Source organism: Rattus rattus, chromosome 17 (assembly GCF_011064425.1).
Source record: "Rattus rattus isolate New Zealand chromosome 17, Rrattus_CSIRO_v1, whole genome shotgun sequence".
NCBI lineage: Eukaryota > Metazoa > Chordata > Mammalia > Rodentia > Muridae > Rattus > Rattus rattus.
This window is the reverse complement of record NC_046170.1, coordinates 38,957,109-38,970,980: the sequence shown is the minus strand read 5'-3', so window position 1 is coordinate 38,970,980 and position 13,872 is coordinate 38,957,109. Positions and strand designations below refer to the sequence as shown.

General features: G+C 47.2%; 1 protein-coding gene across 1 annotated transcript in view; it reads right to left on the bottom strand.

The window, feature by feature from the left end:
• The window catches only part of Cdh13 (cadherin 13), a 1,043,248-nt gene that overhangs the window by 9,570 nt on the left and 1,019,806 nt on the right, over positions 1-13,872 (bottom strand). Inside the window, exon 12 of the mRNA XM_032888181.1 lies at positions 1,391-1,624. Coding sequence (XP_032744072.1) covers positions 1,391-1,624 — 234 coding nt within the window. The remainder of the gene's footprint in view (positions 1-1,390; positions 1,625-13,872) is intronic.

Below are 13,872 nucleotides of genomic sequence, written 5' to 3'. Positions count from 1 at the left end.
ACGGCTGAGGCTCTGCTTGTGGCCTCTGCTCAGCACGTCAGTTCCCAAGAAAGAATGTCTGGGAATCGACAGTTGTGACACATGCTTCTAGTCTTCACACCCCGAGAAGCTGAAGCGGAATAGTCTCAAAAGCTCAAGGCTAACCTGGGCTACATGGCAAGGGCATTTTTTCAATCTCTCTCAAGATTTTTTTTAATTTGTGTGTGTGCGTGTGTGTGTGTGTGTGTGTGTGTGTGCTTTCAGGTGCTCTCAGAGGCCAGAGAGGGAATCAGATCTCTTGACTTGGAGTTATAGGTAGCTATGAAATACCTCAATGGTTGCTGGGAGCTGAACTCAGGTCCTGTGTAAAAGCAGGAAGTGCTCTTAGTTACTGAGCCATGTCTCCGGTCCTGTGTTCATCCATCCATCTGTCCATCCATCTTTCTTTCTTTCTTTCTTTCTTTCTTTCTTTCTTTCTTTCTTTCTTCCTTTTCTTCCTATCTTTCTTTCTTTCTTCCTTTCTTTCTTTTCTTCCTATCTTTCTATCTCTATCTAGTTATCTATGTATCTATCTAGTTATCTATGTATCTATCTAGTTATCTATGTATGTAAGTATCTATCTATCTATCTATCTATCTATCTATCTACCTATCATCTATCAAGTCTGTCTGTCTATTCTTGTATTGTTTAATTGAAGCAAAAAGGGAAGAGGAAGGACAAGGAACCAGCTTCTAACTGGGCACTCTGGTAGAAACACAAGGAACATCAAATGGTCCAGGGAATTCTGGGAACACAGGAGTCACTAGAATGCTGCCCAAGATGAAGAAAAGAAAAACAGAAGGCAGAACAGCCATGCTTGCACCCACACACAGACACACACAGTTATACATACATAGTAATATATTCACATTCACACACACAGTCATACACACACTAATAGATACACACTCAAAGACTCATACATACACACACAGTGATACACATATACACACACAAATACATAGATATAGAGACACACAGTCATACACATATACATGCTAATATGTACACATGCATATATACACACACTAATATATACACACACAGACTCATACATATATAGAGGCACAGTCATACACACACAGAGTCATACACATATACACACAAATACATAGATACAGAGACACACACAGTCATACACAATACACACTAATATGTACATATGCATATACACACAGACACATAGATACACAGTCATACACACACACAAACACACACACACACACACACACACACACACACACACACACACACACACACACACACACCTGAAATCCCCTGTGGGAACCTATGGGAGAAAGATCTTTGAGGAAAGAGAACAGAAGTTCAAACCGAATGAACCAAGGGTGGCCATTTGCGGCCGCTGACTTACTGTTGATTTTGGAGATCTTCCAGACTTTATCAGGGACGGTCTGTTTATGAATCTCGAACTTGAAGGGGTCTGTGTTGGGGTGAAGGTCCTTGTCTGAAGCCCCCAGGATGACCACGCTGAGGTTTCTGGCGTCGTCGCAGACCTCAGCCACCGTTGGGTAAATGACAGGAGCGTTGTCGTTAACGTCCTCCAGGGTGATCAGCAGAGTCCCGGTGCCAGTCGCAGGAGGGTTGCCTGTGGGGGAAGGAGGCACTCGTGAGCCACTGCTGTAGCGTGACGTTGGTCCACCAGGTCACTTTCTGTGATCCGTACCCGGCGTATGTTAAATTCATTATTTAGTAACTGTTTCAACTGGACTGTCAGCAAAAAAAGATGATACTTTAGTCTGTTCTGTTTTCAAACCTGTGATCCTCCTGCCTCAGCTTCCTGGGTGCTGGAATCACAGGCATGTGTGACAAGCCACACGCCCAAGGAAAGTGCTTTTATTTATTTATTTTTAAAGATTTATTTATTTATTCCATGTATGTGAATACACTGTCACTGTCTTCAGACACACCAGAAGAGGGCATCAGGTCCCATTACAGATGGTTGTGAGCCACCATGTGGGTGCTGGGAATTGAACTCAGGACCTCTGGAAGAGCAGTCAGTGCTCTTAACCACCGAGCCATCTCTCCAGCCCCAAGGAAAGTGCTTTACAGCCAGGTCATATCCCCCCAAGCCCACTGGGTTTTGGAGATGGTGCCTTACTCTGTAGGTCAGTCTGGCCTCCAAGTGACAATCTTCCTGCCTTCCCTTTCCGACTAACTGGGATTATAGACAAATGCCACCAAACTCAGTTCCCAATGGTCACTTAGAAAAGTTAGCGTCAATTCGTAGGCTGAAAATTGTGTGTGCATTTCGCCTATCCCCATGGGGGTCCGACGTATGTTCCTCTCAAATCACAGTACTTTATCGATGGTCTCCAAACGGTGGTGGCTTGACGCAAATGTTTACAGTCATTTATTTTATTATGCTCTGTGTGTGTGTGTGCGTGTTTGCACACAGGTGTGTACTTGTGCAATTCAGAGGACATCTTGGGGGAGTCATTTCTCCCCTTCCACCTTGTGGGTCCCAGGCATCGAACTCAGGTCATCAGACTTGGCAGCAAGTGCCTTTAACCTCTTAGCCATCTCCCCTGGCCACCGCCAGAGGTTCTGAAAGGGAGTTGTGGGGCTGGAGAAATGGCTTAGTGGTTAAAAGCCCTAGCTGCTCTTTCAAAAGAGCCAGGTTCTATTCCCAGCACCCACATGGTAACTCGCAACTCAATAACTGCATTTCCAAGGGATCCGTCGCCCTCTTCTGGCCACCTTGCGCACTGCATGCACATGATGGAAAGAGATTATATACAGGCAAACCAACCATGTACTACGTAAAGATAAATGCTTTTTAAAGAAGTGGGTTGTAGGGTTGGGGATTTAGCTCAGGGGTAGAGCGCTTGCCTAACAAGCAAAAGGCCCTGGGTTCGGTCCCCAGCGCAAAAAAAAAAAAAAAGAAAAAAAAAAAAAAAAAAGAAGTGGGTTGTGGAACAACCTGATCTGACTCATTTCTAGAAACCATCCAGCTGTATATATAGGAGAGTCTCCACAGTGGATCAAGAGGGACACAATATGGGTATTTGCACAGGGAAAATGCCTTGTCTTGGTGACGAGGGGCTCAGGCGAGGCCATCAGAGGAACAGCAAAGGCTGCCGAGGGACCACCAGTCCAGCTATGCTTGTGCTAATGACCCCTCAGACTCGGTACACCGTACTGAAGTCTAGAGCTCAGGAGAAATGGTGGAGCTGAGTTAGAAACCTTTCCGGGAAATCAGAATGCTAGAGGCTGTCTGTAAGACTCCCCAAGCTTAAAGACAGATGGTAGCTTTGGAGAGAACACGGGGAGCTGAACCGCAAGCTAAGAGAATGATCTGGGAGGCTGAGGCAGGAGGATCATGACGTCTCAGTTAGGGTTCTTTTGCTGTGGTAAAACACCATGATCAAAATGAACGTGGGGAGGAAAGGATTATCTTATCTAAACTGTTCTAGTCCGTCACTGAGGGAAGTCAGGGCTGGATCCTGGAGGCAGGAGCTGATGCAGAGGCCATGGAGGGATGCTGCTTACTGGCTTGCTCAGCCTGCTCTCTTATAGAACCCAAGATGGCCCCACCCACAATGGGCGGGGCTCTTCCCTTTCAATCATCAAGCCGTAAAGAGCAACGCACCACAGGCTCCACGTGGGCCAGTCTGACGGCAGCACTCTGTCAATTGGGTGCCCTCCTCTCGGGTGACCACAGCTCGTGTCTAGCCTAGCCTGCACCCTGGTGAGTCTGAGGCTGGCCTGGGCCACAGGGTGAGTCTTTTGTCAGCTGTCCTCATCCATAAGAAAAAAAATCAAAACGAAATCCTGTATCTATCATAAGGAGAAGCTATGGGGTTGCTCAAGGAGAAGTTCCCAACATGTCTTGCTTTGTCCTGTTTTGTTTTCCATTAATGGGGAAGCAATCGGCTTGAAGGGAGAGGAAGAGTGAGTTCTGAGCAGTGGAAGTAGAGAGAGCCTTCCCTGGCCTGCTGGGAAGTCAGCACCCAAGGACAGATGCAGAAGGAACATTCAAACAAACACACACAGAATAGGAATGTGATCGATCAATCACCAGGACGGGCTCTTCCTCACAGGGGTGGGGAGAGGGGCGCATCACCAACTTTTGTCAGAACAACAACTCCGAAGAAAGGCAGAATTACTTCTCAGCCAGTTCTTCACTGTCAGCTTCACCATTTGGCTAAACTTCTTTGTTGAAAAATTATTTCCCTCTTTTTATTGAACTAATTGAATATCTCAGAAGAATCCATTACACATTTTTTCCCTCCCACTCTGAATATATTATGAGGTAAAGTCATTTGGGCAGAATGGATGAGAAGACATTGTGGGTGTTTGAGATATGGCCAGAAGAACCGGCCTCTCATGAACTTAATTACAGGACTGTCTTCCATTTTCCACGTGTATAGCCCAGCCAGCTGGTGACTTCTTTTTCTCAGTCAGTAGAAAGAACTTGTTTCTTTGGGCAGGAAGAAAATGCTGGGTGAGCCAAAATCCTCACTACAAGTTTGAGCCTGCCTTCCTGGTGAATGTTATTTTAAATGTATTGTATTTTATTTATTACTGTGTGGGTGTGGTGTGCATGTGTGTATGCATGTATGTGTGTATGTATGTGTATGTATGCATGTATGTGCGTGTATGTGTGCATGTATGTATGTATGCATGTATGTGTGTATGTATGTGTGTGTATGATGTGTGTATGCTGTATGTTTATATGTGTGTGGTGTGTGGTATGTGGTATGTGTGCATATATGTGTGTGGTGTGGTAATGTGGTATATGTATATGTGTGAGGGGGTGTGGTATGTGGTGTGTGTGCATGTGTGTGTGGTGTGGTAATGTGGTATATGTATGTGTGTGAGGGGGTGTGGTATGTGGTGTGTGTGCATGTGTGTGGCATGTGTGCGTATATATGTGGTATGTGTATGTGGGGGTAGTGTGTGATGGTGTGGGATATGGTGTGTGTGTGTTGGGATATGGTGGTATGGTGGTATGATGGTATGGTGTGGTATGTGGTGTGTATATGTATATAGATATATGTGTGTGGTGTATGTGTATGTGGGGGTGGTGTGTGTATGGTGTGGTATGTGGTATATGTGTGTGTGGTGTAGTATGTGGTGTGTGTGTGTTGTGGTATGTGGGGTGTGTGTGTACCTGCACTTGTGCTATGACACACATGTGGAGGTCAAAGGACAACTTCTAAGAGTTGACTCTCTCTCTCTGCTGTGGTTTCTGGGCACTGAACTCAGGTGGTCAGGCTTGCATGGCAAAAGCAACCTGTCACCCGTTGAGCCACCCGCTTCCTTAGTTTGTATGTCTGGGATGGAGAGAAGTTACAGCTAGAGTTCAGAGATAGTCAAGTACCACGTCTGCCCAAGCCTGTTTGGCTCCAGTACAAACCAGAAGTGTAGACACTGCCATTTTCTTTCTCACCAGCAGCCTCCAGCACCCGGGGGACGCTCTGTGACAAGCCCAAGAACTCAGCTTGGTTAGGACAGTGTCTCTCCTTCATGGACTTTCCATTTCGACAGGAAAAGCCTCAGTTTGAGCCACCCTCCCAGAATACATATACAGCAGACCAGCAGTGAGCCAAGAATCCTAAACCGGAAAGGAGCTGACCATGCAGGATAGACTGTGATTGACGCAGACTAGTGCAGCTCTCATGGAGGAAGCCAATGGTTATGTTCTCAGGAAAGGTTTGAAAACAAAATCCCAGTCCTGAATGTGGGGTGGGGCTTGACTGGGCGTAGGGGCTTCTGGATTGATTGAGTCAGAAACTGGAAGGACCTTTGAGGTATGAGCCATTCTGGTTCCTAATTTGGTGGTAGGGGACCCAGTGAAAGTGACTGACCCTCATTCCAGAGGCACATGGCTGCTTTCAACACTGAGCACAGTAGACACACGAAGGGCTCTGTAGTGGCTGTAGGTGCCGAGCAGAGAGGCCAGCATGGGCTCCCAAAGACCTGCTGAGTTTAGGTCTCATCTGTACACAGTGTCTTCTCATGATAAGCTTTTGTCCTGTCCATTTAAATTTGATTAAAATTGACCCCTTTGTCATTTAGACTTCTTTCCTTTTCTGCACTGAACCTGTATCAACAATTGAACAGTTGGCCTACCAGACCCCTTTCAGATCCTGGTAGCCCCACCCCATTTTCTGCCTTTATGACCCTGGATATTTCGAGCCCCTCGAGCAAACCATCTCATTATTATTTATTTTACTTATACTTGTGTATATGTGTGTGTGTGTATGTGAGTATATGCATATGTTAAGGTAATACCCACAGAGGCCAGAAGAGGGCATAGGATCCCCTGAAGCTAGAGTTATGGGTGGTTTGTGAGTGACCTGATACTGGTGCTGGGAATTGAACTCTGGTTCTTTTCAAGAGCAGCACACACTCCTAACTGTTGGGCTACTTCCTCTCCAGCCTCCAATCCCCCCTACTCCCCAACAATCATGGCATTTAGCTAAGTCATTCTAGACATAGTTGGGGTTTTTAGTTTCCCGTTCCCACTGTTGAAGTGAACTGACCACATGTTAGGGACACAGACCGTGACAGTGTTTTCCCCATGGCTGGACAGCATGCAATGTGGGGACTGGTGCCAGGGCCAGGCCTAGTGATTCTCATGAGTCATGAGCTGACACCTTTACTATTCCTGTCCATCGGATGGAGTTGCTTAGCAACTGTGGATGACTCTCAAGCTGTATACATGTTCCCTAGAAGTAGCAGCAGGACATGAGTTGTGCACAGGGCCAGTATTTGCTTAGGAAGCCCAGTGACATGGAAACCAGATCTTGTTTCAGTGGGACAATGGGCTTGTACCACTATACACTGAGTTATCCTTTACTTTCTGTGTCAGACTGCTTGTTACATGATTTTTACAGGATCCGATTTCAGGTATGAAATCAAACAAAAATCCCCGAACCATGATTTGGGGAAACTAATCCCTATGAAAGAGGCCTTACCTTCAGCAGGGAGGAGAGAAGCTTGAGGTAGTGAGAAGCAGGCATGGTTTCCCTTGCCCCTCCTCCTCCTCTTCTCCCCTCCATCCCTCTCCTTCTTCCCCCTCCTTTTTGAGAAGGTCTCCCTTAGTGCAAATTGGTTTTGAACTCACTGTATAGCCAAGCCTAGCTTGGACCCTAGATCCTGCTGCCCCTATCTGCCAGGAGCTGGGATTATAAGAGGGCATCACCATGTCCAGCAAATCTGTCTTTTTCTCCTTGGTAATGGGGATGGAACCATTGGAACCCTTGGAACAAAGGCTTCCTTGTTCTAGGTAAATGGGTCACTACTGAGATATAGCACTGGTTCTTTAAAAAAAAAAAAAAAAAAGCAAAAACCAAAAAAATGCCATTTTTTAAAAATTCATAATTTCAGCCAAACAGGATGTTTCTCACTCCCCAAACACCAGGCCTCCCTCCACCCCATATCCATTACCCAGGGAAATGTGTAAGCTTTTTACCCAGCTGATGATACGCAGAACTGAAAACGTAGCATGATCCTAATTTTAAAATGTATACGTGGCTGGAGAAAGATCAGAAGGGAATATAAACCCAAGTGGCAATTATCTCCCCAGGTAATGAACATTAAGATAATACCTTCCTCTGCGTCTAATTTTCTTTATAATAATTGCAAGGGCTATAATACCCAGAAAGGAAATGTTAGATTCAAAAGTTACACAGGAATTAAAGGTAGTTTTTTTCCCCCCAATTCTGTACCGGTCCCTTTTCTCTCAGCCATCACTGATTTTTACAATAAATTGATTTTCTAGTAAATCTACAGTCATGTAACCAGCGCCACACTCTGATTCAAGAGCACCTCCATTGTCCCCAAGAAGAGACCTTACACTAACTCTCTAGTACCCACCGCTGGCCCTGGGCAATTGCCAGCCTACTTTTGATCGTTATGATCCATTCTCGACATCTCATATAAATTAAATATGCAGTATACAATCTTAAAAATTATTTTATGTGCATGGGTTTTCTTTTTTAACTTTTCATGTATGCCTGTGCACCAAATGCATGCAGTATCTGTGCAGGCCAGAAGAGGGCGTTAGATCCCCCGAACTGGAGTTACAGAGGGTGGGAGTTGCCATGTTGGTGCTGGGAACTTAAGTCCTCTGCAAGAGTAGCCAGCGCTCTTAACTGCTGAACCATTTTTCCAGCCATTATGTGACCTTTTTTGGGTCTTATTTTGCTTAATGTTGTGTTTCTGAGGCTCATGAGGCTCATCCATGTTGGAGCCTATCCCAGCACTTTGTCCTTCTTGATGGCAGAATCATACGCCATTATATGGATATACCATGTGGTGTCTGTGTGTTAACTGCTGACAGGCATGTGGAGTTTTTAGTTTTTGTCTGTTACAGACAAGCCTGCTGTCAACATCTGCATGCAAGAGAACAGATTTACACATGGGGGCAGGATCCCTAGTTCATGAGACCCCAAATGCACCTCCCTTAGATGAACAGGGTCCCTGGGTAGTTGGGTGGGGCTGGTTTCATACGGAACAAAACCAGGTGTGGAGGGCACACCTGTGATCCCAGCACTCAGGAAGTGGAAACAGTAGGATCAGAAGTTCAAGGTCATCCTTGATACATAGCAAATTTAAGGCCAGATGGGCTACATGGATCCCAAAACACACACACACACACACACACACACACACACACACACACACACACACACACACACACACACACACACACACACACACACACACACACTCACACACACATACACACACATCACACACAAACACATACACACACACACACACTCACACATACATTCACACATACATACACATTCACACACACACATTCACACACACACACACACATTCACACACACATACACACTCACACATACACACACATTCACACACACATTCATTCATTCATTCATCTCTCTCTCTCTCTCTCTCTCTCTCTCTCTCTCTCTCTCAAGGCCAGGTTCACACAAATACTCCCAGAAGCTCGCTCCAAGAAGTGCTGGGAAGTAGTAAGTTGTCCTAGTCACTGGCCCCACATTTGCCTGGACCTGGTTCTAGAGGCATGCAGTATAGGTTCCTGGGATCATGAGTTAACGTGATTTTACATGGCAGACTTCTGCCCTGACAGAGGGATACTCCCACACTGGAGGTAATAATCACCTCGAACAGAACATTTTCATTCATTTTTTTTTATAGCAAAGAAATTGAATGTACAAGGTGTGGCTATTTGTGTGGAAAATGTGGAAGGCAGGGCTGACCTGGTAAGGCCTCCTGGCCCATCAGAACTCACATCACATTGTGGACCTGAAGAGATGGGATTTCACATCTGCCCTGCTGGGTTTCCAAGGGCTTGCGACTATCAATCACATTGATAGTCTCAGTTATCATATGGATCTTATCAACAATCAATCACACTAACATTGATAGAGATATTCATTTATATCGGTGGCTTTGACAGGAAGCTAGAGGAGGTTGGAGACACAGGGAAGAGTGGCCTCACTGAGTGTCAAAACCAAGCTGGGCAAGGCGCCAAAGAACACTGGTAGAGGGGCAATGCTAAGATGCTGTGAGCTGAGCTGGTACACACAGGCGTGGCTGACAGTGTTTTCACGTCACAATCGATTTCTTTGTTGTAAAAAAATGAATGAAATATTCTGTTTTGGGTGATTGGCTATTCCCTTGAGTGTGGGAGTGTCCTGCTGTCAGGCAGATGGCCCCTGGCTGAGCCCCACCCAAGTAGCCAAGGGCATGTCCCTGATGATGCTGACTCAAAAGGAGGCATTTTTTCTGCCTTCTTTTCAGATGGGCTTGGTGGCTCTTTATTTCCTGAGAAAAATGCTCAGCTCACTCCCAGGCTGGTCATAGACAGTGTTGCCATGTCTGGCTGAGACCTTGAAGACCCTACAGGGATGAGTTAGAAAGATCAGTCCATGACTCCACTCAAGGAGTTCACTTAAATATCCAAGCTGCTTTCTGGGTGATCATGGCTTCCGGTTCCTCTTTGTGTTTGTGTGTGTGTGTGTGTGTGTGTGTGTGTGTGTGTGTGTGTGTGTGTGTGAGAGAGAGAGTCTGGGGGTCACTCCTCAGGAGCCATTTGTCTTGTCTTCTGCGACGAGGTCTCTCACTAAAACCTTGGGCTCCTTGATCTTGGGCTGGGCTGGGCAGCCAGGAAGCCCCAGGGATTCTCCTATCTCCGACCCCCCATGCCCCAGCTGTTTTAAATGTGTCTCCTGCTGTTTGCTTAAAACACTCTGACTAAAGCAACTTCACATCTCACAGTTCCAGGTCACAGACAAGGCAGCGGGAATTTGGAGTGACTGGTCAGGCCATGCCCGTAGTCAGGAGCAGAGAGAATGGATATGTGTCCTAGCACTCGGCTTCCTCTGCTCTTACAGGGTCCAGAACCCAAACCCAGGGACTTGTGCCACCCACGAGAGGTGGGTCTTTCTAACTCAATTAATAAAATCAACACTGAGCCCCCACAGACATGCCCAGGAGCCATCCTGATCTAGAAAATTCCTCATCGAGATTCCGTCCGGGTGATCCTAGACCATGTCAAGCTGACAGGGCCAACCACCGTAGCTGTGCTGGGATTATAAGCGCACACCACCATGCCCGGCGTTTTTACGCGGGTGTTGGGGATCGAAACCATGCTCTTACGCTTGTGCTGCCAGTGAGTGATCTTCAACTGAGCCATCTCCCGGGTCCCCGACTCCTGTTTTGTCATGACAACCTAGAGGGCCACCAGCATCGGCTTCATGACGAAGATGGGAAAAAAGGCAGAGACCTTTGGTCTCAGAGATGCAGTCGCAGTGCTGAAAAGGGGGGGGGACTGGCACAGCCTGGGGAGCCGGAGGGGAGAGCTAACTCGATGACGCCACTCCTCCTCCATCACCCGATCTCAAGAGCCATTTTACCGAGTCATTTTCTCGGTGACAAAACTGTACCTAGCAATTCCGACCTGATTGATATTTCTCTGTGCTTTGGCAGCTCAGAGGCTGATGGCTGGGGCTGATGCTTCTCTCTCTCGTTTCATACAGCGGCCGATATAAAGGGTGTTAAGCTGGTTTAATTGGGGTGCCATCGTAACAGATGACCTGGATTTTATCCAAACCCCCATCTTTCCAGCAGAGTCAACCTGAATAATCTTTGTCAACATGGTGCCTCAGGCTCCGGCTGATTGAAAAGGAAATGCCAGTAGTCCAAGGTCCGTGTTGAAGTTTTGGTCACCTCTGACCCAGGGTTTGGGCTGTTGTTCAGTAGCTCAGAAACCACTCCACTACAGGGCTAGCCCTTCCTTCAGCCCATCTAAATGCATGGTATATAGTCCACTTTGGACCATTTCAGTCGTCCATCACAGAGAGGAATGAGGGCGAGGACGGGCAGGGATGGGATGTAGCTTAGCCTGTGAAAAACCAGCCTCTTGGTCAAGTCCACTTTCACTGTACATCCATTAGGCACACCTATATTGGTTTGTTTTCTTGGTAACTGTTAGGGTCACCATTGCTATGATGAAACGCCATAACCAAAGCTGGGGAGGAAAGGGTTTATTCAGCTTACACTTCCGTAGTAGCACTGTTTATCATCAAGGGAAGCCAGCAAACTCGTGAGGATCCCAGAGGCAGGAGCTGATGCAGAGGCCACGGAGGGGTGCTGCTTACTGGCTTGCTCCCCATGGCTTGTTCAGCCTGCTTTTTTATAGAACCCACGACAATCAGCCCAGGAATGGCACCACCCACAATGGGCTGGCACCCCCCTCCTCCAACTACTGATCACGAATTAAGAAAATGTCTTACAGCTGGATCTTATGGAGTCCCATCCTCAAGGGAGGTTCCCTTCTCTCAGATGAGTATACATTGTGTCAAGTTGATTTAAAACTAACCGCATAGTAACCCACACTACACTTCTCATGGATGGGCTGAAACATACTTTATACAAGTTGCTGGACCATGGGGCATGCTCCTGAAGCTAGTATTTTCCCAGATAGAAATCAATGGAACGCAGGACATTTTTGATGACCACGGAAGAACTCCAGAGGTGATATGAGCTTCCTGCTCCATAACGCCAGCCATGAGGAAGACCCAAATGGGATATTTATCTTTCCACGTTCAGATAGCACTGGTGTGAGGCAGGGACAGCTGGCTCTATTGGAGCCTAAGGCTCTGTCTCAGGACCCCGTCTCTGGGGCCAGGGAGATGGACCTGTTGGTGAAGCGCTTGCCAAACAAGTATATGAGGGCTTGAGTTCATATCTCCTGGACCTATGTGAGAATCCAGGCAAGGTGGATACTGGGGAGAGGAGAGATAGGATGGTCCCTAGGGCTTGTGAGTCAGCTAGTCTTGCTAACTCAGTGAGATCCAGTTTCAGTGAGGGACTCTGTCTTAAGAAAATGAGGTGGGGTCGGGGGCTAAACCTTGGCAGTTTCCAAGAGGGAGGTGTGGCAGGTCTGCCTCCCAGGGAGGGAGTAGGGGACCAGCCTGGCAGAACCTGAACAGGACCTGGTACCCTGGGCACAGCAACCAGACATGGACAGTCCAGTGGGAGTCTAGACCTCTCTAGAGAAATTGCTCATGGCAGTTCTCGGGCCACAGGAGACCCTGGGGGCTAACACCAGACCTTCTTGAAGGTGACCTAAGCAACGTGTCTATCACCCCAGGACTCAGCCTTTGCCCACTGTGACTGCTCTAGCCTGTCACTTACATACTTCCCTACAGGACTGCATTTGATTCATTCCTGAACGCTCGCTCTCCGGCTCAGTGCCTTCCTTCACTGTTACTATTCATCCCTTCCTAAGGTCTGGCAGTAATCCTGTGCTTGCTGAAGTCTTTCCCTGGCGTGTCTGTGCTCTGAAGATACAGAAGGCCTTCTCAACCTTTCCAGAATGTCTGGATCATATAAGGCAAATGACAGTGTCCATCTCTGAAGGCAAAATGCTTGCCAACACGAAAGGTCTGGTTTAGCAAAACAAAAGCTCATCAGTCACACAGAAATGACCTGCTTGGGTAGTTTGAAACTCACTCAAATGGGTAACAGGGGCTGGAGAGGTGGCTGAGTGGCCCTTCTGGAGTTCAGTTGCTAGCATCTACGCCAGGAGGCTCACAGCAACTCTGGTGCCCTCTGCTGGCCACCATAGGTACCTGCACTCATTGCAATACCTCCCCCCCCCCCATCTCGCCTCATGGACAGATAATTAAAAATAATTCTTAAAATAGATAACAGTTTTAGAAAAAAGGCATACCTTTCTCCTCAAACCAGCTCTCCTCTCAGCATCATTCACATCATAAAGAAACAGGATGTGGGGGGACTTTCTGTAGGAGCTCTGAAGCTTGCAGCCCAAAGGTCGGCTTCTGGGGCTAGTCAGTGTTTTTTAAATATAACTCTGTTCAGACTCCACATTTCTAGCTAAGACACACTTAAAAGAAAGCTCTCTAGTTCTGCCGCAGCCATTCTGACCTGGAGACGCAGAGCTACGTGGACCGCGTGCTACACTAGATTGCCAAGGGCAAGCTCCTTTTTCTGTTTTCTCTGCAGAAATGTCCCAACAATTTTCTGCAGAGCAGGCCTGTCAGAAGAGCCGTCCCTCCCTGGAGCATGTGCTGAGGGAGAGGGCAAGGCGGTGCTCGAGAAGGTGTGAGCGGTCACAGCGTCCCAGCTGACTAGGTCTTTGCTCTGTTTGTCACCGTGAGTTGCTACCCCTCTTCTCATGCCTGTGCACATTTGCACGTGTGTGTGTGTGTGGCCATGGTTGCTCTCAGGAGCCTTCCTCCATCACCCTTCTACCTTTGTCTTTGAGGCAGGGTCTCTCCTCCAAACCTAAAACCTGCTGATACAACGTCACCCTTGCTAGTCAGCTCAAGGATCCCGTCTCTGCCTTCGGAGGTGGGA